This window comes from Lynx canadensis, chromosome A1 (genome assembly GCF_007474595.2).
Source record: "Lynx canadensis isolate LIC74 chromosome A1, mLynCan4.pri.v2, whole genome shotgun sequence".
Lineage (NCBI taxonomy): Eukaryota > Metazoa > Chordata > Mammalia > Carnivora > Felidae > Lynx > Lynx canadensis.
Window position 1 is genome coordinate 178,662,688 of NC_044303.2, and position 22,891 is coordinate 178,685,578.

The window sequence follows — 22,891 nt, forward strand, 5'->3', positions numbered from 1 at the left end:
AACTTATCTTCATTCAGTTCTGTGAATTTCTGTCAGAAATAGGAGCTGAAAGTCCTGACTTGCCCACCCACCCCCTACCCACCACACACACAGTAGTTAAATAGCTTAGCAGAGGTAAAGTTTTACTGCAACTTTGTTTAGCTCAGGGCTGAGACTGACATTTTCTGAAGAGAAGAACCATTTTAAACCACCACTGTTGAATGTGAAGTGGCTTTGAAAATTAGCTTTTGCAGCAAACTTGATAATGTAATTTAATGAATTCACCCTAAAGTTACAAACTTGCCTAAAAGGCAAACAGTGCTTAGTACTTATATTATAAAACTTATAATGCAGCAAAGTCATTTCATAATAACTAAACACTGTTTCAATCACAACTAGTATTAAGCTGCTTTATATACTTTCCACACCATCAAAGTTAAAAGTGGCAAGATCTCTATTCTTGGGTATGTTTTCTGAGCGCCAACTATAGTTCCAGCAGCATTTTTCAGACCCTGATGCAAGTGCAAAGGAAATTTCCATATTTTAAAATCCATTTAACTGAGCAATTGAGGAGCTTCCACCTAACTTTCAATTGGAAGGGACAAATCTGCAACATAATGACATTCTGAAAGGCAAACATCAAGAGCAGTTTGAACAGAGTTCTATAAATGCCTTCTAAGTGATGAATGTGCTTAATTAAAACCATGTTTATGGACTGATATCAATACTTGGCAGTACTTATCTGTGTGAAAAGACATTTTCAAAGACAGAATATAAAAAATTTCATTACAGATCTGTAGTAACACATGAACATCAGCAATCAACTTGATGACAGAAATACTAACTTTGAACCCCAATTAGGTCAATTGTATTATCCCCAAAAGAATAATTTAATTCTTCTGAGTAGATGTGTATTACAAAATACTGCACTCAATTATTATACTGTCAGTTTCAACAATAAAATTTTGTGGAAATCTGTTTTCTCTCTTCTTATACATGTACTTACAAAATATCCTTGATTTAGCCTCTTGGCCTGCAAAACCCACAATATTTACAATCTGGCCCTTTACAGAAAAAGTTTGCTGACCTCTGTTCTAGTTCATACAGTCTCCTACTGTAGCACTACCATATCATTCTTTAGCTTTATATTTACACATTTATGTCTCTCCGACTAAACTAGAAGTTACTTTGGTGCATGTGCATAAAACAAGTAGGTAGTACTAGGCCTCGTTTTACACTTAAGTATTTGCTCCATGCCTGCCGAGTTAATGGCTAAGAATCTATAGAAGCAGGCAAGAGTTAGCATTCCTATGAATCATTCCTTCATGTTTCACAGTTAATTACAATCTGCCTCTCTCACCTGGAATTTTTTTTTTTTTAAAAAGCTCCTAATCAACTTTCTAAAAATGCAACCTTTGCCCACTACTGTTATGAGACATCAAAAAGGGCCAAGAAGAATCAAGAAATTATTTCAATTCATGCCTATTTCCACCTCTTGGCCTCTTCCCTAAGTTTGCTTTCCAGGCTTTCCAATTCTTTCTATGATTAATCTCTTTGACAGTGAAATAAACTACACTAAAAGGACATGCAGCACTATCTATCAATTATCATTGCTCAACTACACAAGCTCATTAACACTGACATATATCTCCTAGTCTTTCATGGTTAATCGCTGTTATCAAATACTTACTGTTCCTTGTTCTAATAAAAGTTGACACTTGCTGAGACATTCTGGGCTGTCAATAAGTTCCAGGAGTGCTTTCTCAGCCTCTATTCTTTGCGTAAGATCAGTCCCTATGTAGAGGTGAGTACATAACACTTCCAATTCAGCCAAACTCTTGAGAAGAAAAAAGAAATTAACATTTTACTTGAGTGAAAAACAAAAATAAGGTAAATGTATTAATCACAGGACCTGAGGATGCGAATACCATGCCTGTATTCATCAATTCAATAAATGTTTATGGGGCTACGGCTACCAACTAGGGGTCACAGTGGTGAACAAAAAATCTCCTAACTCCAAATTACTTATTTATAAATTGATAGTGCTATGGTGGAAAAGTACAGTATAGAAAGACAAGGACTTGCCTAATTAAAGGAGTATGAAAGTATAACAACTTTCAAATGTTACTGCCTAAAGTAGTAACATTTATCCTAAAAGGGTGAGCCAAACAAAAAAGACTAGACAGCAGTCCAGGCCAAGAAATAGCCTGGACTATTTACCAGGGCCCAGAACAGAGCGTAATCATTTCAAGGCATTAAAAGGTCAATGTCACTGGTAGACAGCAAGGAGGAGATGCCAAAGGAAGCTAAAGACATAGGCAGGCGGGGATTATCAGGTGCAAGTGGCAGATGCCATGCCAATTACATTATTTCTCAAACTGCAAGAACTTCAATGGATCCATCCATAAAAAAGCAAAGATAATTATAATATACACTGATCTGGGGCTTCTGAACTAATGACTCATAGTGCTGCAGGCAAACTGTCATGATTTTCAGGAACTATGACCTAACCCCATGTTTTCTTCTAGCAGTGTAATAACTAGTTATCATGTTGTAGCCTACTCCTTTATAGGCGCAAAGAATAATTCATTCTCTTTAGAAATATAATTTCATCTGAAGATATAAAACACATGGATAAAATCTAGAGGAAAATGAGATCAGCATTCCTTCCAGCTTAAAACAATTTTTGTTAAAGGCACTTGACAAAAACTACTTCACTTTTTGTTTTAATTTTTTTAACGTTTATTATTTTTGGAGAGAGAGAGAGAGAGGGAGAGTGTGTTGCGAGTGGGGAGGGGCAGAGAGAGAGGGAGACACAGAATCTGAAATAGGCTCCAGGCTCTGAGCTGTCAGCACAGAGCCTGACACGGGGTTTGAACCTGGGAACGGCAAGATCATGACTTAGGCCAAAGTCAGACGCTTAACTGACTCAGCCACCCAGGTGCCCCAAAACTACTTCACTTTGAACTTGAAATAGAATTAATTCTTTGGAGGACAAAAAAAAAAATAAAAGGCACAGATTTCAGTATCAGTAGTCATATGAAGGTAATAGGATATTCCTAAAGAAATGCCACTTTTTATCCTTTCTGGCCTGAATTTTTATGTGGCGGCCTTACAGCTACACTAGTCCAAACATTCTCTCAATACATATATCTTGGCTAACAGGAATACAGGCAAAACACTGAAATGAGACTTCCTCTAGCCCTTTTATTCTTTTTCCTTCTCTCTCCTTCTTAGCTCATTTATGGCATTTTCCACTTCCTATCCAGGTCAGAGCCCAACATCCCAGACTTGAGAATTTTCTGCTAGATTGAAAGTAAAAAAGAAAGGTTTCAAATGAATAAATGAAGATAAAGGACCTCCAATGCGCCACATTTTCCACATTTCCCCCAACGAGGCTGGCCCAGCAAGCCCTCAGAGTACTGCCCCGTAATGCTCATAATATTAAAATGTATAGAAAATTTATGGTTCATGAATACATACAAATATCCATATTTTCTCCAAGGGTAAGAAATACAAAAACAGAAAGAGCTACCTTTTTCTCTCTCTTGGCTCATGATCAACCTTAGAAGTCTTTTCCTTCATCTAATAAATTTGAAAGGCTGAATTTTAGAGCTGGTAATAGCCAGAAAATTTAATGATAAACTGATCCTGCTGTCATGCATTCATCTAGGTCTAAGAGTCTTTGAAGAAGTAGACTTTGGATTCAGAAACAACTGGGCCAGAAATAGTGACCTAACTGTTTAAAAACAAAAGGCAGCAAAATAAGTGAGACTCAAACCAATCTTACAGATTTGTTTGGAAGATGAAATGAGTAAGGGTCACATAACTTCTGGCACATAGTACTCCTTATGAAGGCTAGTTGTTTATTAATATGACTTAATAATAATATTGTACTGGGTGGAACTGTATCCTTCTAAAAGATAGGTCTAGGGGCACCTGGGTGGCTCAGTCAGTTAAGCTTCTGACTTCGGCTCAGGTCATGATCTCAAGGTTTGTGAGTTCAAGCCTCCACGTTAGGCTCTGTGCTGACAGCTCAGAGCCTGGAGCCTGCTTCGGATTCTGTGTCTCCTCCTGTCTCTGCCCCTCCCATGCTCATGCTCTGTTTCTCTCTGCCTCTCAATGATAAATAAATGTTAAAAAAAAAAAAAAAAAAAAAAAGGTCTAATTCCTAACCCCTAGTACCTTTGAATGTACCCTTATTTGGAAATAAAGGTCACTGCAAATCATTAAAGGTCACTGCAAATCCACCATCCTGGATTTAGGGAGGGCCCTAAGTCTAATGACTCATAAAAGAAAGGAGAGGTACGTGTGAGATGCAAAGACACAGAGAGACACCAGGGAGAAGGTCATGTGAAGAAGGAGGCAGAGGCTGGAATGATGAATCTACATGCCAAAGAACGCCAAGGATTGCCAGCAGCCATCACAGAGTAGGAAAAAGGCATAGGGCAGTTTCTCCCTCAAGGCCTCCAGAAGGAACCAATACTACTGGCACATTAGTTTCAGACTTCTGACCTTCATAAGTCTAAGACAATAAATTTCTGTTGTTTTAACCCGCCCAGTTTGTGGTCATTTGTCACCACAGTACTAGGAAACTAATACAAATACAATAGTGATCAAATCAATGGGACCTAAGTAAATATATCTGGAAAGATTCCAGAAAGTTCTGGAAATTATTTTGTCTGTTTTGCTATGCTGATTTAGAGAACTTCAACACAAAGTAAGTCTGGAGCATATTTAAATAGTATTCATTTAAATCAACAATACTACAAATTACCCCTTTCTTTCCAAAGGTATTTCTGAGTATTAACTGAAAGGCTGTGCAAGATAAAATGGGAGAGGCTTAAACTTTCTCTTACAAAAGGCTAAAACAAAGGGGCAAAAAATTGAGTCATTCTTTCACTGTAATGATAATAATGAAACACATGGCAGGCATATCAAATCTTTTTAGAGAAAAGGATACATACCTAAAGATCCTTACCCTGGTGGAAAGGCATTATCTAAACATTTAAAACACTCACAATGTGGTGAATGCTGACTGACCAAATAATCTTCTGATTAGCATTTGACTTTCCAGAGAATCTATAAAGAGAGACTTTTCCACAATGAATTAATAAATTTGTGCCTGAGTGGCTCAGTCAGTTAAGTATCCAACTCTTGGTTTCAGCTCAGGTCATGATCTCACGGTTTCGTGGGTACAAGCCCTGCATTGGGCTCTGTGCTGATGGCACAGAGCCTGCTTGGGATTCTCTCTCTCCCTCTCTCTCTGTCCCTCCCCTGCTCATGCTCTCTCTCTCTCTCTCAAAAATAAATAAGCTTTAAAAAATTTTTAAAAACTGTGATGTCTACACATACGGTTAACATTAGAATGCCTCAGATAAATGGATCCTTTCTTGATTTGCTGACAAATCAGGTTTGAGTTATCAAAGCTCCTACAAGGCTTAATAGCAATATTAGAAGCCCATAAAAATAACTAATAGGCAGAACAAGTAGAATTGGACATCACTTAACTCCCAAACAATAACTATCAAATACAAACAGACAGCATCCAACTTCCATAGCCTAAGAAACAATAACATAATTCTGCCTATAATCTAAATAAGGATCTTCTACATTATTATGACCTCATCCCTGGCCTTTGTGCTTGACATATAATTAACCCCTAAGTGATGTGACTTCTTCTATTCCCGCACATGTATCTATCAATGGGTGGATAGTGAGAAAAACAAAAACAAAACCAGACAAAAAGAGTATATACTGGAAGGCATTATAGGAACAAAAAGCAGATGACAGGTTTCTGGCCAGGGAGGGAGGGAGAGCAGAACAGGATGGGGGAACAGTAAGAGGGATTACAAAGGAATAAAAAGAAACTTTTGGGGGTGATTGACATGTTCATTATCTTGATTTCAGTGATGATTTCACAAGTGTATACAGAAGTCAAAACTCCTGTACAACTTAAATATGTATGGTTTATTATTTTCCAATTATGTCGTACTATAAGCTGGGGGGGCGGGGGGGAGGGTAAAAGAATGAACCAGAAAAATTCTACCCCAATTGATTTTAAAACTCAATTACTTCTCTGTATCTTTCCTGCTATCTGGAATTAAGCTTCTTGATTACCATTAACAGAAAATACTTTCCTTTCCCACAAATCTTTGTTTCTTCTTCCCTTTACTACCTTTTCCTGAGCATACCTGAAAGCTTATTCCAGGGTCTCTAGAAACTCTTCCTTCTACAATATATTGGATAGTATCTGTTTTTAGAGCTTTATACTTTACAAAAGTATTCCCATTCTTTTATTTTTCAACCCATCCTGACAAATGGGCTCCTACAAAGTACATATTTTTAGCCCACCTATTTTAAGACAAAAAAACCAAGGCCGAGAGATCAAATATATATAAGTTGCTCAAGATCAAGTATGGCGTAAATGGTCAATTTTAAGCCAAATAAATACAAGTCTATATGCCTCAAGAACATGTTTTCTCCTTACCATCCTGGCACCTTGCCACCCTTTACTTTGGCCTGCAAGGAGATAAGCAGATGATGTCCTACTCCCTACTTTCAACTCTGTCTGCTCATCATTTTTGTATCTACCAATTTCTCCCTCTTGGAAAATTCAGAAAGATGCGGAAAATAACCCCAAAATGTCAGAAACTGAATTGAACATACTTCCCACAGACTTCCACTTCAAGTGTCTGTTTTCAGTGGTTTCAAAGGTCTAGACTAGGATCTAGATTCATAACCTTGACGTTAACTTTGTCGCTTCTTCCTCCTTAGTCCCTCCTGTATAGTTAAAGAGTTTGGCCTTACCCAAAGAAAAGTCTGGGCTTTACCCTCAGATTCTAGGAGGTAACCTATATTATATCTGATAGGCCTATTTTTGTTCAGGTGCAAGGGGCTGGAGGGTGCACAGTCCACAGTCTTACGTTGGGGGATGGCCACATCAGAAAGACCAACTGTGTGTTTAAGGGTGGGGGCTTTGGATCACATGGTATTAGCCTAAAGACTGAGGTCAATCACATGGGCAATGAAAAGTCCATCGTGACCATGTAATGAAGCCCCAATAAAAAGTTCCCTGGTTTGCAATACTCAAAGCATACTGTCACACATACAGGCTGGGAGCGAAACATGTCCCAGTTAAAAGTAAAAGTTTTACTTTTAGGGACAGTAAAAGTTTTGTTTTGCAACCCTACCAGACTCTGCCCCTTGCATCCCTTCTTTTAATCAATTTCAATCTGTGTACTTTCCCAGTAATAAACTGCATGCATATGACAGCCTTCAGTGAATTCTTTGAGTCGTTTTGATAAACTATCAAATCTGAGGGTAGTTCTAGGAAACTCTCAATATGCAGTCGGTGTCAGAAAGAAGTGAGGGCAGTCTTGCAAACTATATCCTTTAAGCTTGCAGTGTAGCTTATTTCCAAGATATACTAGTTTGTTATAAAATCTTAACAATTCTTTTTAACTACAGACTCAGACTCACCTCTACAGGATATTCATAGACAACATAGCAGTAGAACAGTATTTTCTAACTGTGGCCTTCAGTGCCCTGGATGTCTTCAGCAGCTTCTTTGGGAATGACAGTGGCAGCTTTGGAATCTGCCACCTACTTACCGACCCTAAGCAAATTATTTAATCCTTCAACACCTCGCATTTGAAAACACAGGTAGTAAGATCCACCTTCCAAAATAATTGTGAAGAGTAAGACCAAACACAAAAAGCTTAACCCAATGCCTGGCACACAACAGATTCACAATAAATTGTAAATAATCCCTTCAGTTACTGATAAATTATACAACACTATCTTGGACTTGCATCTACAGTTTCTCCCATTCAAGTCCATATTGCCAGGATGATCTTTCCCAAACCTCTTTTCCATCATGTTACCAGGACATTTACAAGAGTTCACAATCTCATTTAGATTAAATCAGGCAGCCTGGCTGCATATTAAGAAGCATGGCCATAGTCCCTGCTTCTGGAACAATTCTGAAAGCAAAAAGATTGACAAACTGGGTACCCTAAATTTTCCTCATGTCACTTCTTGATTCTCATCTCAATCCCTCTGTTCTATTTTTTTTATGTTTATTTATTTATTTATTTGAGAGAGAGAAGGCAAACACGGGAGGGGCAGAGAGAGAATCCCAAGCAAGCTTCATGCTGTTAGCGTGGAGACCGACGCAGGGCTTGATCCCACGAACTATGAGATTACGACCTGAGCCAAAATCAAGAGTCGGACACTTAACTGACTGAGCCGCCCAGGCACTCCTCAATCCCTCTGTTCTATCTTCCTCACTCTGCTCCCAGCTCTATCTTTCCTCATTCTGCCTTCCTCCTCCCAATCTGGACTGTCTCATCTCAGATGGTAACCCAGATCCATTGCTTCCTTTGGGACACAGTACCCTAACTCACTTACAGCTTCCTAACCAGGATGCATGTACCTTGAATGGTATGCCTGGGCTATTGATCCCTTTGCCCTCCAGGCTGCCAGGCTTTTGGCTATGAGCAATTTATGTCAATGAACCAGACCATTACCATTTTTTATGTATGCCATGATGTGAAAAAGATTGTGGAGAAGCGCCCTAACCTCACCTTACACAAGTCCACATCTTTACTCATCGCCCTAATGGCATAATTTTGGACCAGCTACCCTGGTGAGTAGGTAACAGTAAGATATTGACATGAAAGAATATAGAATTATGAGTTATTATGCCTATTCTAACTCTATAGCCTTGGGCAAGTCACAACGGTTCTAAGATTCAGTGTGCTCAAGAATAAAACGTATATATGTATATGTATACATGTAAGTGTGTATGTGTGTATATATATATATATATATATATATGCACACCTCTCAAATTAGTTGTGGGGCTCAAAATCTACAATAAGCATGTGAAAATTTAAAATGCTAGGTACCAGTTATCATTATTAATAAATGCTCCTGGAGTTAACTGGAGAACAATATGGCCTCATATGCTGGCAATGCTTCAAACTGAGAAGTTTCAGAGTTTTTTTCTGGCTCCCAAAACTGTGATCTTTAATTGTCCATCTATACTTTCAAGCTGCTGTGAAATACATTCATGGAAAACCAATATAGGTAGTTTTGGCATTAGCAGCTAATTTTTCCAACACTCTACCTGAATCTGAAGAAGTCTTCCGGGACTGAGTGATTTACTATTATGCATCATCTTCTACGTCTGAAAACTTCCAAACTTCCACCACAGTCTTTAATTTACCCTCAAGATTTACACCTGAACTATGAACACCTGATTACCTTTTTATAACCCCTAAGTCCTCCCTGCAAGATTTTTCCCATGAAAATTTCCCAGAGGGCATGTTTACCAAAATGGAAATAAATAACATTATGTTGACCTGGATGCCCTTAGAAGCCGCAAGGAGTCAAAAGGTAATGTGTGGGGCTCACTACTTCCTGGTCTATAAATCCTAGAGCTGTCAATTACCTGACAGGAGAGTGGCTGGTTGGAAAGAAAAGATCCTTTGGAAGAAATCAATAAATAAGAAACGAGCCAGTATGACCACAGGCGGTCCAATGAAGCCTACAAAAGGAACGTGTCACATACAGACACTGTCACCACATTATGAAGCTGACTACCCCTCCAAGGACATTGCTGCCATCCACAGCCTCCCCTTCTCGCTTTCCTTTTATATGAACTTTATGCTCCAGCCAAACTTCTTGCAGAGTGCCATGTTCTTCCACAATTCTTTGCCATCATTCACATGGTCATTTTGCCTCTATACTCTGCCCTTCCTCTTCACCGGGCTAGCTCCTACAATTATTTCAAGACCCACTCGATTGCAAGTTCCCTGAGAGTAGAAATCACAGTTTTGCTAGAGCTGTCTTCAGTGCCTAGCAAAGCAGCAACTCAATAAATAAGTGGAAGAATGGAAGCTCAAAGAAACTCAAAGCATCCCCTCTGAGAACAGCTCTGCCTCACTACTTCTCTACACACACACACACACACACACACACACACACACACACACAGCGGGTTGACGACCCATCTTCAATGTTCCCATGGTATCCTGTGGTTAGTCTTACCATATCATTTTCACATGTACAGTAATTATCTGTAATTCTATGAGGGCAGGGATGGTAAGATGCTTTATCCCAGAACTGTGCACAGTGCTTGGAGACACGGTTGGGAAGCTCTATGTTTGTTGAATGAATAACTGGATGCATATGCCACTGCAGCCTGAGAATACGGGAGCCTTCCTACTCAAGCACGCGTCCCGTCCTTATCATCTCCACGCTCCTCGGGCACGCAGCCCCCGTTTCCCTCCTCCCAATAAGGCTCCCGCGAAGCACCTCCTTCGCAACTCCCTACAGATACAGCTCCTGCCCGCTCTAGCCAATTAAAAATCCAACCGCTGCCGCCGCTCCTGCGGCGAACCCCAGCCCCTTCGCGAGCTGCGTCCCAACCGTGGTGAAGTCAGGCGATTGAGCGGCGGCCAGCGACGCGGTGGGAAGGCTGGCCCGGCCCGGCCGGGCTCCCCACCTGCCTGGGCGCCGCCAGAGCCGCCCTTCGCCGCCGCGCCCCGAGCAACGAGTTCGGGCTCCCGCGCCGCGGGTCCTCAGCATCCGAACCTACCCCGAAGGGCGAGCTCCGAACCTGGCCCTGCCCCTCCACCCGCCACCCCCAGAGCTCGGGGCCGTCCCCTCCTCGGGCCCGGGCCCGGGGTGTGCAGCCCAGGCCAGTGCCCGAGTCCTCCGACCGGGTGCGGGGGCTGGGGGCTACGAAGCCCCGTCAGCGGCCCGCGGCCTCCGCCACGGTTCTCGGCCCTCAGTCTCCAGACCGCAGCGCCCCGCCGGGTTCCCGAGGCGGCGGAGCGGGGACCCGCGGTTGCAGAGCGCACTGACCTGGAAGTGCAGCGCCATCTTCCCGGGAGGCGGCGCCGGCCGCCGCCCGAGCGCCCGAGGGGAGGGAGCAGAGGCGGGCGCCGCGGAAACCCCAGCCGCCCGCGGGGGTCCCTGCGCCGCTGGTTTGCTCGCACGTTTCGTCGCCCTCCGCCTCGCGGCCCCTGCGTTTGAAGCGCTGGACGGGGCGGGGCCTGGCGGGGCGGGGAGGGGCGACGGAGACAGCGCGGGGGGCGGTCCGGAGGGGGCAGGGCCTGCCTGGGGAAGCTGGGAATCTCAACTGCCCCCCACCGGGAAGTTTCAACCGCTGCTGCCACCTCAGGTGGGTCACGACCTCTGACATCTTTCCTTTGACACAACCATGGCAACCTAACTGTCAGCTGGGACCCCTGGCTCTCTTACATCTCCCACAAACTTTATGGATCCTTAAGCCCTACAGCACAATTATTGCCCATGGCTTCAGATGCTCCCATCTCCACAACTGTTCTTGTCCCCTAACATCCACTTGCCATGACACAATCAGCCATAACTTTGACTCCTTCATGTCAACTGCAGTCCTTGACCCCTGACTTCCAAAGCCCAACTTCCATTTACTTTTTAACTTTACTTGGCTTAAAATTAAACGCGTCTACATGGTGTTAAGTCAAAAAAATTCTAGCTCACCTCTTACTACTTCTTGTCTATATTTCATTGAATATGGACTTGTATTTTACACCAAATGATTACATTAGAGTGAGAATTTATTTGAACAAAACTAGATCATAGTCCCTCCTTTCTGGTGCTCTTCATTTCTTCTTGAAGATTGACATTGGGGGCATTGTACTTTAGTGTGAAAAATTAATACTTATAGTTCAGGTTTACTAGTGACAAGTTCATCTTTTCTTAACATGAATCTGTCTTTATTTCACCTATATTTTTATAGGATAGTTTTGCTGGGTATAGAATTCCATTTTGTCTTTAAAAAAATGTTCTCAGCATTAAAAAAAATGTCTTTCCCTTGATTTCTGGTTGCTGTTGTTTCTGTTGAGAAGTTAGCCATTAGTCTGATTGTTGTTCCTTTGTAGGTAATGCATGTCCTTCTTTCACCCCTAGCTGCTTTAACTTTTTTCTTTCTGTTCGGTCTTCAGCAGTTTGAGTATAATGTTAACTGTATGTGTTTATATTATCCTGTTTGGGATTCATAAGATTTCTTAAATATGAATTCTGATATTTTTTATCAGTGTTTGAAAATTCTCGGTTTTTCCTTAAATATTGCTTCTGTTCCTTTCTCTTCTCCTTCTGGAACTCCAGTGACAGGTATATTAGACTTTTTTGAGTATTCCATATCTCTTATACTCTTTTCTGTATTTTTTGTATTTTTTTCTCATTGTGCTTTTTAAAAAAATGTTTATTTTGAGAGAGAGAATCCCAGGCAGTCTCCATACTGTCAGCACAGTGTCTGACATGGGGCTCAATCTCACAAACTGTGAGATCATGACCTGAGCAGAAATCGAGAGTCAGATGCTTAACCAACTGAGCCATAGAGGCGCCCCTCATTGTGCTTTAATCTGCATGTTTTTATTGACCTGTCACCCATTTAGGAGAAACTGTGTTCTGCTGCTACACACCCCTCTATTGAATTCTTAATTTGAGTTATAATATTTTCAATTCCAAAATTTTCATTTGAATTCCCCCCTTCCATACTTTAAACAGATTCTAAGGCTCTGGTGAAATTCTTTATCTTTCCTCTGTTTTCTTGAACATTATAATCATATTATTTAAAGCCCCTATCAGATAACTCCAATATCTGAATCACCTATGGGTCCTCCTGGTTTTTGGTATTTGGTCCTATTTTTAAAGCATGTCTTACAATTTCTTATTGAATGTCAGACAATGTGGAAGAAAATTGTAGAGGCTGTGGATGATAGCAGCTTTCTCTAAAGAGGATTAAGTTTTCTTATTGTAGATAGAATACAAGTGGATCATTTTAATCCTATTGAGACTTGGTTTTAGGATTTTATTTATTTATTTTTAATAAAATTGTTTATTTATTTTGAGAGAGAGAGCATGTGAGCTTGAGTGAGGGAGGGGTAGAGAGAGAGAGGTAGAGAGAGAATCCCAAGCAGGCTCTGCCTTGCCAGCACAGAGCAAGATATGGGGCTCAAACTCATGAACCTTGAGATCATGACCTGAGCTGAAATCAAGAATCAGATGCTTAACCCACTGAGCCACCCAGGCGCCCCTGTTTTAGGCTTTTAAATTCAACTTTATTTCAGTCTTGCCCTTATTCCTTGGTCATGGTTCTTACTAGATCTTACTATATCTTAGAGGCCTGAATGTTTGCCAAGACCCCTTCACCTCCTGGGGCTCGAACTCTAATCCCCATTTCCCCAACACTGTAAAGCTGCTAAAACCTCTGTTCAACTCTTTAGGTGCTTCTGTTCTGCTGAGTTTCTTAAAGTCTTTCATGTGCATGTGCCTCTTAAGAATTTACTGATGATTTAAGGGGAATTTGTACACAGATTTTTGGGGCTCACATCTCTGTAATTTTCTCCTCTCTCGAATTGTGCTCTTCAAATCCCAGCTGCTTTTGTTCCTAAACTCTCATCTCTGCTTCTAGCCTACTGAGACTGCTACTGTGTGTTTAGCTCTTTTACTCCTGCACCAATTCAAACTGCCCTGGGGGTGGGAACTGACCTGAATGTGGATTTTGCCCGTTAGCGCTTTCAGGCTCTCAAGGGTTTAAGTTTATTGGTTGTTCTCTGGTGCCTTCAAGCAGTAGTTACGTGTGTGTATGTGGGTGTATAGTTGTTAATACACATTAAATTATTGTCAAATTTATATGTAGTTGTTATATATGTAATATATTAACATAGTTGTTAAATGTATGTGTATGTGTGTATATACATATACATATATATATTTGTCCTGTTTTTATAATTGATCTAAGGGGAGGTCTAATTCATATAAACTACTCCATTATGACCAGACTTTTTGCATCTTCCATTTTTCACCCTAGATTTTCATAGTTCATTCACAGTGCATGAGTCCTCATCCCATAGACCAACTCCTAAACTTGAAAATGTTTGATACCCTCATCCTGCCATTTTTAACTCTTATATCCCAAAGGTTTTGATTCCTATATTATAACTTCTATTTCCATGCTTTAAGACTTTTGATATGCGAGTCTCATTTGTGACTCCCACATCGCTAGCACCAGTGTTGATTTCTGACCTGCCTATTGCATCTGCCGTACAATACTCCATTATTTTAACTGCCTATTGCCTTTGTCTAACTTCTGGATCCCAACCACATTTTTAAGCTATTGTTTTAAAGTAGTATTTCTGTTACCTCAATTTTAAATTTAGGGGAGGAACAATTACTTGAGATTTGATCATTTGGCTTTTTATTCCCCCCCCAACAGAATATCCTTGGCACAAATATAAAATTGTGGTAAGAACAGCAGCTGACTATTCTGCGGATTTACTAGGTAACTCTGAAATGAAAAGCCAATTATTTTTTCCCTTTAAATTTGAGTGACCACTTAAGATTTCTGTTTATAATGAACTCTCCCTTCTGTGTTTTTCTGTCAACAAAATTTGCATATAACTTCACATATTTTAATCCATTAATAAAATTTAAGATAGAACTGTGTCACGACAGCTACCAAAACTAGCACAAAAGATGCTCCTCCAGATGTCATATAATTCATTTCTATCACAAAACTCAAAAGAGGAACACTTAGAGCTCTTAGAAATTAAAAAAGTATCTTCCTCTGTGGCAACTAGCTTCTAAAAAAAAAAAAAAACAAAAACAGATGGATCTTTGATCTTTGTATCTTTTCAGGAAATTCAATTAACATTTGTAATTCTGGCATCTTAGAAAATTCACCTAACATCTCTGAGTTTTGATTTATTATTTCTAAGATGAAGATAACAGTAAGTCTGTAATTCAAAGATTTTGTAAGAAGTAACATTGAGATGGGGTGCCTGGGTGGCTCAGTCAGTTAAGCATCTGACTTCTGCTCAGGTCACGATTTCACAGTTTGTGAGTTTGAGCCCTACATTGGGCCTCTGTGCGACATCTCAGAGCCTGGAGCCTGTTTCGATATCTGTGTCTCCCCCTTTCTCTCTGCCCCTCCCTGGCTCTCACTGTGTTATCTCTCAAAAATAAATAAAACATTAAAAAAAAAAAAAAGAAAGAAGTAACGTTGAGATGAAACAGTAGAGCACAGTGGTTAGGAAAACAGACACTGGAGCCAAACAACCTAGGTTTGGAAGCCAGCTGTTTCACTTACTAGCTGGTAAACTTGGTGAAGTCACTTAACCTCTCTACACCTATGTTTCCTCATCTGTAAAATGGAGACTAACCATATCTATTTCATAGGTTGCTGTGATGATTAAATGAATTAACATATATGAAGTACTTAGTGCTTGGCAGATAACAAGCGCTATAAAAATACTAAGTATTATTATCAAATAAATCCATATCATTCTCTGAATGTCATATTTAAAATGATATTCTTAATGAAATGGATTATAATTTTAATCAAACAGAATAAGTTATTAGAAAATATTTTAGTTTATTAATTTACAATTAAGCTAGATACGTCCTCATTGTCTCCCCTACTCTACCAAGCTTTTCTATCCTGGAGGATATTGAAAGGCTGTGACATTACCTCCATGAACAGCATTTTGGGGCACCTTGGTAGCTCTGTTGGTTGAGCTTCCAACTTTGGCTCAGGTCATGACCTCACCATTCATGAGTCCCAGCCCCACGCCTGGCTCACTGCTGTCTGCACAGAGCCTGCTTAGGATCCTCTGCTCCTCCCCCACTTTCACTCTCTCAAAAATAAATGAACATTAAAAATAAAATAAAATAAAATAAAATAAAATAAAATAAAATATAAATAAATAAAAACAGCATTCTATTTCCTGTTTCCATAACAGGCTTATGTGGGACTAAACTATGAGACTGAAACTTCAAAATATCTAACTAAAATTCTCACTTTATCTATACTAAAATGTAAAACCTATGATCAATTATTTGCTTAGTAGCACATATAAACAAAAAATAAGAAACAATAGTACACACTTCCCTTAACTTATTCTACAAATGTAATTTTATTAGCACACTTAATAAGATATTTAATACCTCAGTAAGTTTTGGGAATCCAGCAAAAGGTAGACAGATGAGAGAAACAGGAGAATGCATCTAAAAAATTCAAATTTATCTAAAACCCCTCCAAAACACAACAGCTGTATAAAATATGTATATTGTATATATATTTTTCATATTGGTTGATTTAAACTATATTTTTATTTTCTCAACTCCTTTAACCTTAAACTCCCATTAAATATTCAGTATGAAACCAGAGAAACAAAACGTTTCTTCTCCTCTGGTGAAATAGTGAGTTATTGTACAATATTTATTATTACATATATACTAAAAACTATACACATTTTTCTCAAATTATTTTACATTTTTAACATACTGGCAATAATAAAAGTACACTGCTATGTATTAATAATGTCTGTTATTTTGACAAATAAAAACTAATATTTCTCATTTTGTATATTGCCTTATGTTGCATATAGTTCTTCCACATAAAATAAATACTTTTAAAGGCATTGATTACATCAAGAAGATAGCAATATTATGTTAACTCTGTATTCCTAAAGTTACCCCCCAGCAGGATCACAGTAAAATGTCACCTGACATGTAGTGCTATTGGATAAATAAAGTAGTATGCCCATTCTGGAAAGCAATTTGCAACATATATCAAGAATCTTGAAATGTTTGTCATCTTCCCCCCAACTGTAGAAAGAGATTCTAAGAAAATAACCTAAACTGTGCATGCACACACAAAAGTTTTATAAGTGAAGGTACTTATTAAAGCATGATTTATAATAGGGAAAAGCTGAAAACATTAAGTAAATTATGGTATAGCATGTGGCAGAATCCTATACAGTCATTGAAGATTATGTTTATGGAGAGTTTTGTAAAAACATGGAAAATGCTATGTTAAGAGGTTAAGTGTGAAAGGCAAAATGGAATGGTACGTCGTTTCAATCAAATGAAAAAAGGCATAGAAAAAAGTAATGGAACATAGCACAAACAAATGTGAACAGTGCTGTCTTATGAATGGTGGAATTAACAGGTGATTTTTTTTCATGTTTCTGTATTTTCAAGATTTTCTAAAATGCACATTATTCACTTTTATAACCAGAGAAAAACTTATGATGTAAGGAAAAATCAGACCTAAACAGATTACTGTTAATGCTCACTAAAGAAGCACTTATTAAAGAAGTGTTTGTGGGAGCTGTATATGTGGGTAAAAGGCCATTTCGAAAAGGTGAGTTTGACCAGACAGGCTCTATTGCTACAAATCTTTTTCAGTATAAGGGAAAATGTGGGGGGGGGGGGGGGGGAGCAATTTTTAAAAATAATGCAGTCTTAAATTGAAATGGAGAATATAAGATGTGTAGACTCTAGGAGAATAGGGCAGAAAAAAAGAGCTATCACTGGCCATAGCCCATTTTATGCACATGGCTACTTCTCAGAAATAGACATTTCCCCATTTCCAGTGCTTTCTTCTAAAGGTTTCTATAGAATACATTTGTCCTTATCAGTGAAAGCAATCCTGTTTAATTGTTTTTAGAATGAAATTAATTTGGACTAAAATATAAAATTAGATCCCTCACATACTAATATTACTTTGAGTGGGCAAAAGCTATACCATCTCTTGAAACCCTAAGTCCTTTCATTAAGGGTCAACATTTTCCTTTTGCCAAGAGTTATGTTTTAAATTTACCATGAGGATACCCAGCTGATGAGGCAAATCTCTTACTATACGGAAAAATGAAAGAGCCTAAGAATAGCTCAAGGAAAACCAAGTGGTCGACTTTTCTTTCTCCTTTCTTCTGCCTCACGTTTCCCCGGCCCCAACACACATTCATGCCATTCCCAAGATTAGGTTATGCCATGCTGAGGAGTTTAGGGAAGATCAATCAATACTAACTCCCACATTTAGTCCTTTCCAATTGTAACAACTTATTTTAAAAGGGTATCTCTATCATTTTTTTCCTGATTATAAAAGAAATCCAGGGGGCGCCTGGGTGGCGCAGTCGGTTAAGCGTCCGACTTCAGCCAGGTCACAATCTCGCGGTACGTGAGTTCGAGCCCCGCGTCAGGCTCTGGGCTGATGGCTCAGAGCCTGGAGCCTGTTTCCGATTCTGTGTCTCCCTCTCTCTGCCCCTCCCCCGTTCATGCTCTGTCTCTCTCTGTCCCAAAAAAAATAAACGTTGAAAAAAAAATTTTTTTTTAAAGAAATCCAGGATTTTTGTATAATATTTAGTGGTACTTAACTGCATACAATCACAAGGAAAGTTGCCAAGAATGTCAACTGCTGAAAAATAAGCTATCTTAATGTAACATGTCCTTCCATGCCTCCATCTCTGCACATACATATATGGGCAAAAATTTTTTTCTTTCATACAAATGAGATCATGCTATGTATAATGCCAGTTTGTACCTTGATTTTTCTGCTTAACGATGTATTTTTGACATCTTTCATGTCAGTATTATAGATCTACCTCATTTCTTTTTAAGAACTCCTTAATATTTCAATGTATGTAAATGTCATCATTTATTTAATCATTCCTCTACTGAGAGAAATTTAGGTTTGTCTACTCTTTTTCACTATTAAAAACAAAGCATATAGTAGCAATGTGAAATGAATTATCAGTATTCTCTATAACTAGGAGAGGTAGAAAAGATAAAAGTTTGTTCTTGGGGCATATAAAATACCATTCCTAAAAAAGCTTTCCCAGGTTGGCTTATATACAGAAGTTGACCACATAGTTTACTGTTCATCCAGAACACATTTTTTTATAGAGTTGATTTATTTATTTTGAGGGAGAGAGAGTGTGCACAAGCAGGGAAGGGGCAGAGAGAAAGAGAGAGAGAGAGAATCCCAAGCAGGTTCTGCACTGTCAATGCAGAGCCTGATGCAGGGCTCAAACTCACAAACAGAACTCACAAACCATGAGATCATGGCCTGGGCTGAAACCAAGAATCAGGTGCTTAACTGACTGAGCCACCCAAACTCCCCCACCCAGAACACTTTTGAGAGTATTAATGCATACTCTGGGCTAGTCTTAACACCAGCTAATAGTGTAGAGCAAGGTCCACACCTGCTATTACAAAAGAAGGTTGGGGGAGCCACTATGGGACAAACAAGGTGAAAGCGACTTTTGTGTAGGAGGGCTGGTTGATAAGGGTATCAGACCCTGAATGGGGTGAAGAGAGTGACTATGCATGAGGGTACTCTGGTCCTTGTTAGGGTGTCAGAGACTGAGCAGGGGAGGAAGGTGTCCATGCGGAGTTTTATTGTAGAGTTGTAGAGTTTTGGAGCCCAACTGGTATGAAGAGGGTATCCATACATTGCAGGGTTGGAGGACTTTAGAGTTTAACAGATCTAAGACAAGCATCCATGCAGGGGTCGGGGAGAGGCTAGCTAGGTGTGGGGAGTCAGAGCCTAAGCAGGTGAGGAGGGTTTTCTTGTAGAGTGGTGCCCTGATAGCAAGTGTCAGAGCCCAAATAGGGGAAAAAGGTATCTACCCAGGGGAGGAGTGGGCAATGGAGTTGGGAAACTGGTTACATTAGGGAATTGATAAATAAATATATTAAGAATAGTGGGGGCACCTGGGTGCCTCAGTCTGTTAAGCATCTGACTCTTGATTTAGTCTCAAGTCCTGACCTCAGAGTCCTGATATCAAGCCCTGCATTGGAGCCTGGCATTTTCTCTCTCTGTCTCTGTCTCTCTCTTTCTCTCCCTCTGCCCCTTAACCCCAATCCTCATGTGTGCATGAGCATGCTCTCTCTCTCAAATAAATAAATAAAAATAAAACAAAAAAGAATAGTGGAAGCCACATTTCTCGCTGTGGGAAAAGAGAGTTGCAAATACGGAAAGGGGGATAACTAGATTGAGCCCTGTGGTGTTGGATTGGAACTATCAGTAACAATCCATGGTTTTCAATATATAGAGATAAATCTAGAAATAAATTTAGATGTGTGTGTGTGTGTGTCCCACATATATCCCTACTGAGAATACCTGAGATCAGTAACACTCGAATAGCAATGGGCACACAATAACATCCAACAGTATTTGGCTTCTAAGTACTATTTTCCATTTACAGGAACCAGGGTTCCTTGGAGAAATGGCTGATTCCATATTAAGGCATGTAAGTACAAGATAAATCTGGAACATTTTGTGGTGCCAGAAAGTAAGGAAATCCTCAAAGAATGAAGGAGGCACGTCAAAAGGACACAGAGCCAACTTAAAGGGGCTTCCATTTGCCAAATATAGAACAATTCAGGCATCAGAAATAAATGATAATAGTAATAGATTATAACTCATTGAATAAAATAAGAAAACTTTAATAATATACTAATATTAGTCCATATTAATATAAGCAAATAAATGAATAAATTGAAAGTTTACATAATCTCATGGTATTCCCTCACAAAACACTAATTAATTACAAAGTAAAAAAGAGTAACTTTTCAGCCCAGAAGTCTTTCATCCACCACCTTTAATTGAGTGATTAATGTGGATATCACTAGTAATGAGATAAATCTAAATCATGTGCCATTTGACAGAATGTAATAGGACGAACACAATACCATCTTTGTAATAGTTTTGCAGACGGTGCATACCCTGAGTCTAATTGTGAGGAAACATTAGACAAACTCAAATTTAGAGCCATTCTCTAAAATAAGTGGCCTGTAATCACCACAAGTGCCACTGTGATGAAAGTCAGATCTTTCAACTCCCTGGTTAAATTTATTACTAATTTATTGTGTCTGATGCTACTATAAAGGGGATTATTTTCTTAACTTTTTTTCTGATAATCTGTTGTTAGTGTATAGGAATAGAACTGATCTTTGTATATTGATTTTGAATCCTGAAACTTTACTGAATTCATTTATTAGTTTGAATAGGTTTTTGGTGGAGTGTTTAGGGTTTTCTATATATAATATCATGTCATCTGCAAATAGAGAGTATTACTTCTTCGTTTCTGATTTGGATGCCTTTTATTTCTGTTTCTTGCCTAATTGCTCTGGCTAGGACTTCCTGTACCATGTGGAAGAAAAGTGATGAAAATGGCCATCCTTATTCCTGAAGCTTTCAGCTTTTCACCATTGAGTATGATGTTAGCTGTAGGCTTGTCATATATGGCCTTTGTTATGTTGAGGTACATTCTCTCTATCCCTAGTTTATGGGATTTTCTATAGTGAAAGGATGCTAAATTTTGTCAAATGCTTTACCTGCATCTACTGAGGTGATCATATAATTTCTATCATTCATTTTGTTAATATGGTATATTATATTTATGGATTTGCATATATTGAACCATCCTTGCATTCCTGGAATAAATCCCACTTGCTCATGTTTGATTCTTGTAATGTGTTGTTGAATTCAGATTGCTGATATTTTGTTAAGGAGTTTTGCATCTATGTTCATTAGAGATACTGGCCTGTAATTTTCCTTTCTTGTGGCATGTTTGTCTGGCTATAGCATCAGGGTAATGCTGATCTCATAAAAGGACTTTGAAAGTGTTCCTTCCTCTTTTAGTTTTTGGAAGAGTCTGAGATGGATTGGCATTAATTCTTCTTTAAATGTTTATTATATTTCACCAGTGAAGTGATCTGGTCCTGGGCTTTTCTTTGTTGGAGCATTTTTGGTTACTGATTCAATCTCCTTACTAGTGAATAGTCTGTTCAGATTTTCTATGTCTTCATGATTCATTCTTGGCAGGCTGCATGTTTCTAGGAATTTAGCCTTTAATCTTTAAAGATTATCTAACTTATTGACGTACAGTTATTCACAGTAGTTTCTTATGATCCTTTTTATTTCTATGCTATCAGTTGAAAGGTCTTCTCTTTTATTTCTGATTTTAATTATTTGGTCTTCTCTCTCTCTCTCTCTCTCTCTCTCTCTTTCTTAGCTAGTCTAGCTAAAGATTTGTTAATTTTGCTTATCTTTTCAAAAAAAACTACCTCTCAGTTTCATTGATATTTTCTATGGTTTTTTTAGTCTCTATTTCTCGTCTTTATTATTTCCTTCTTTATACTAACTTTGGGCATAGTTTGTTCTTTTTTTTTTTAGTTCCTTGAAGTGTAAAATTAGTTTGTTTATTGAGATATTTCTTTTTTCCATAATGTAGGCATTTATTGCTATAAACTTCCATCTTAGAACTCCTTATGCTACCCGTAAATTTGGGTATGTTGTGTTTCCATTTTCATTTGTCTCAAGATGTTTTTAAATTGTTTTTTCATTTCTTCTTTGACCTATTGGTTGTTCAGGAGTGTGTTATTTAATCTCCATGTATTTGTGAAATTTCCAGTTTTCTTCTTATAATTAATTTCTAGTTTCATAGCATTGTGGTCAGAAAAGATGCCTGATATGATTTCAGTCTTCTCAAATTTATTAAGACGTGTTTTGTGACCTAGTGTATAGTATATCCTGGAGAATGTTCCATACGTGCTTAAGAAGAATGTGTATTCTGCTGCTGTTAGATGGAATGTTCTGTATACGTCGGTTAGGTCTATCCAGTGTAACGTGTAGTTTAAGTCCAATATTTCCTTATTGATTTTCTGTCTGGATGATCTATTCATTATTGAAAGTGGGGTATCCAAGTCCCCTACTATTGTTGTATTGCTGCCTTTTTCTTCCAGAATAATTCTTTACAAATTCCAGTCTACAAACATAGAATGAATGCTAGAATTAGAACATCACTATTGTGTAACCCCTAACAAAGAATTGATTCAGGCACTAATCTTCAGTTGGTTGAGATTATTAGTTGAAAGATGATGGGGAGCTTTATCACAGTGGGATCAGGCTTTTGCCTCCTGAAACAATTGATCAGTATTAGCCTTACTGACTGTAGGGCGACCAGACCTGGTGTGCCTTCTACTGTGATACAAGAGGCTGTCCACAGCACCCCTCTGGAGGGCTCTTGCCCAAAATGCCGAACGTGAATCTAAATAAGTCTCC

At 38.9% G+C, this 22,891-nt stretch overlaps 1 protein-coding gene across 1 annotated transcript in view; it reads right to left on the reverse strand.

The window, feature by feature from the left end:
* Window positions 1–10,872, reverse strand: part of RANBP17 (RAN binding protein 17) — a 339,468-nt gene extending 328,596 nt beyond the window's left edge. Inside the window, 2 exon segments of the mRNA XM_030327670.1 lie at window positions 1,670–1,816; window positions 10,855–10,872. Coding sequence (XP_030183530.1) covers window positions 1,670–1,816; window positions 10,855–10,872 — 165 coding nt within the window.
* Window positions 10,873–22,891: the final 12,019 nt, after the last annotated feature.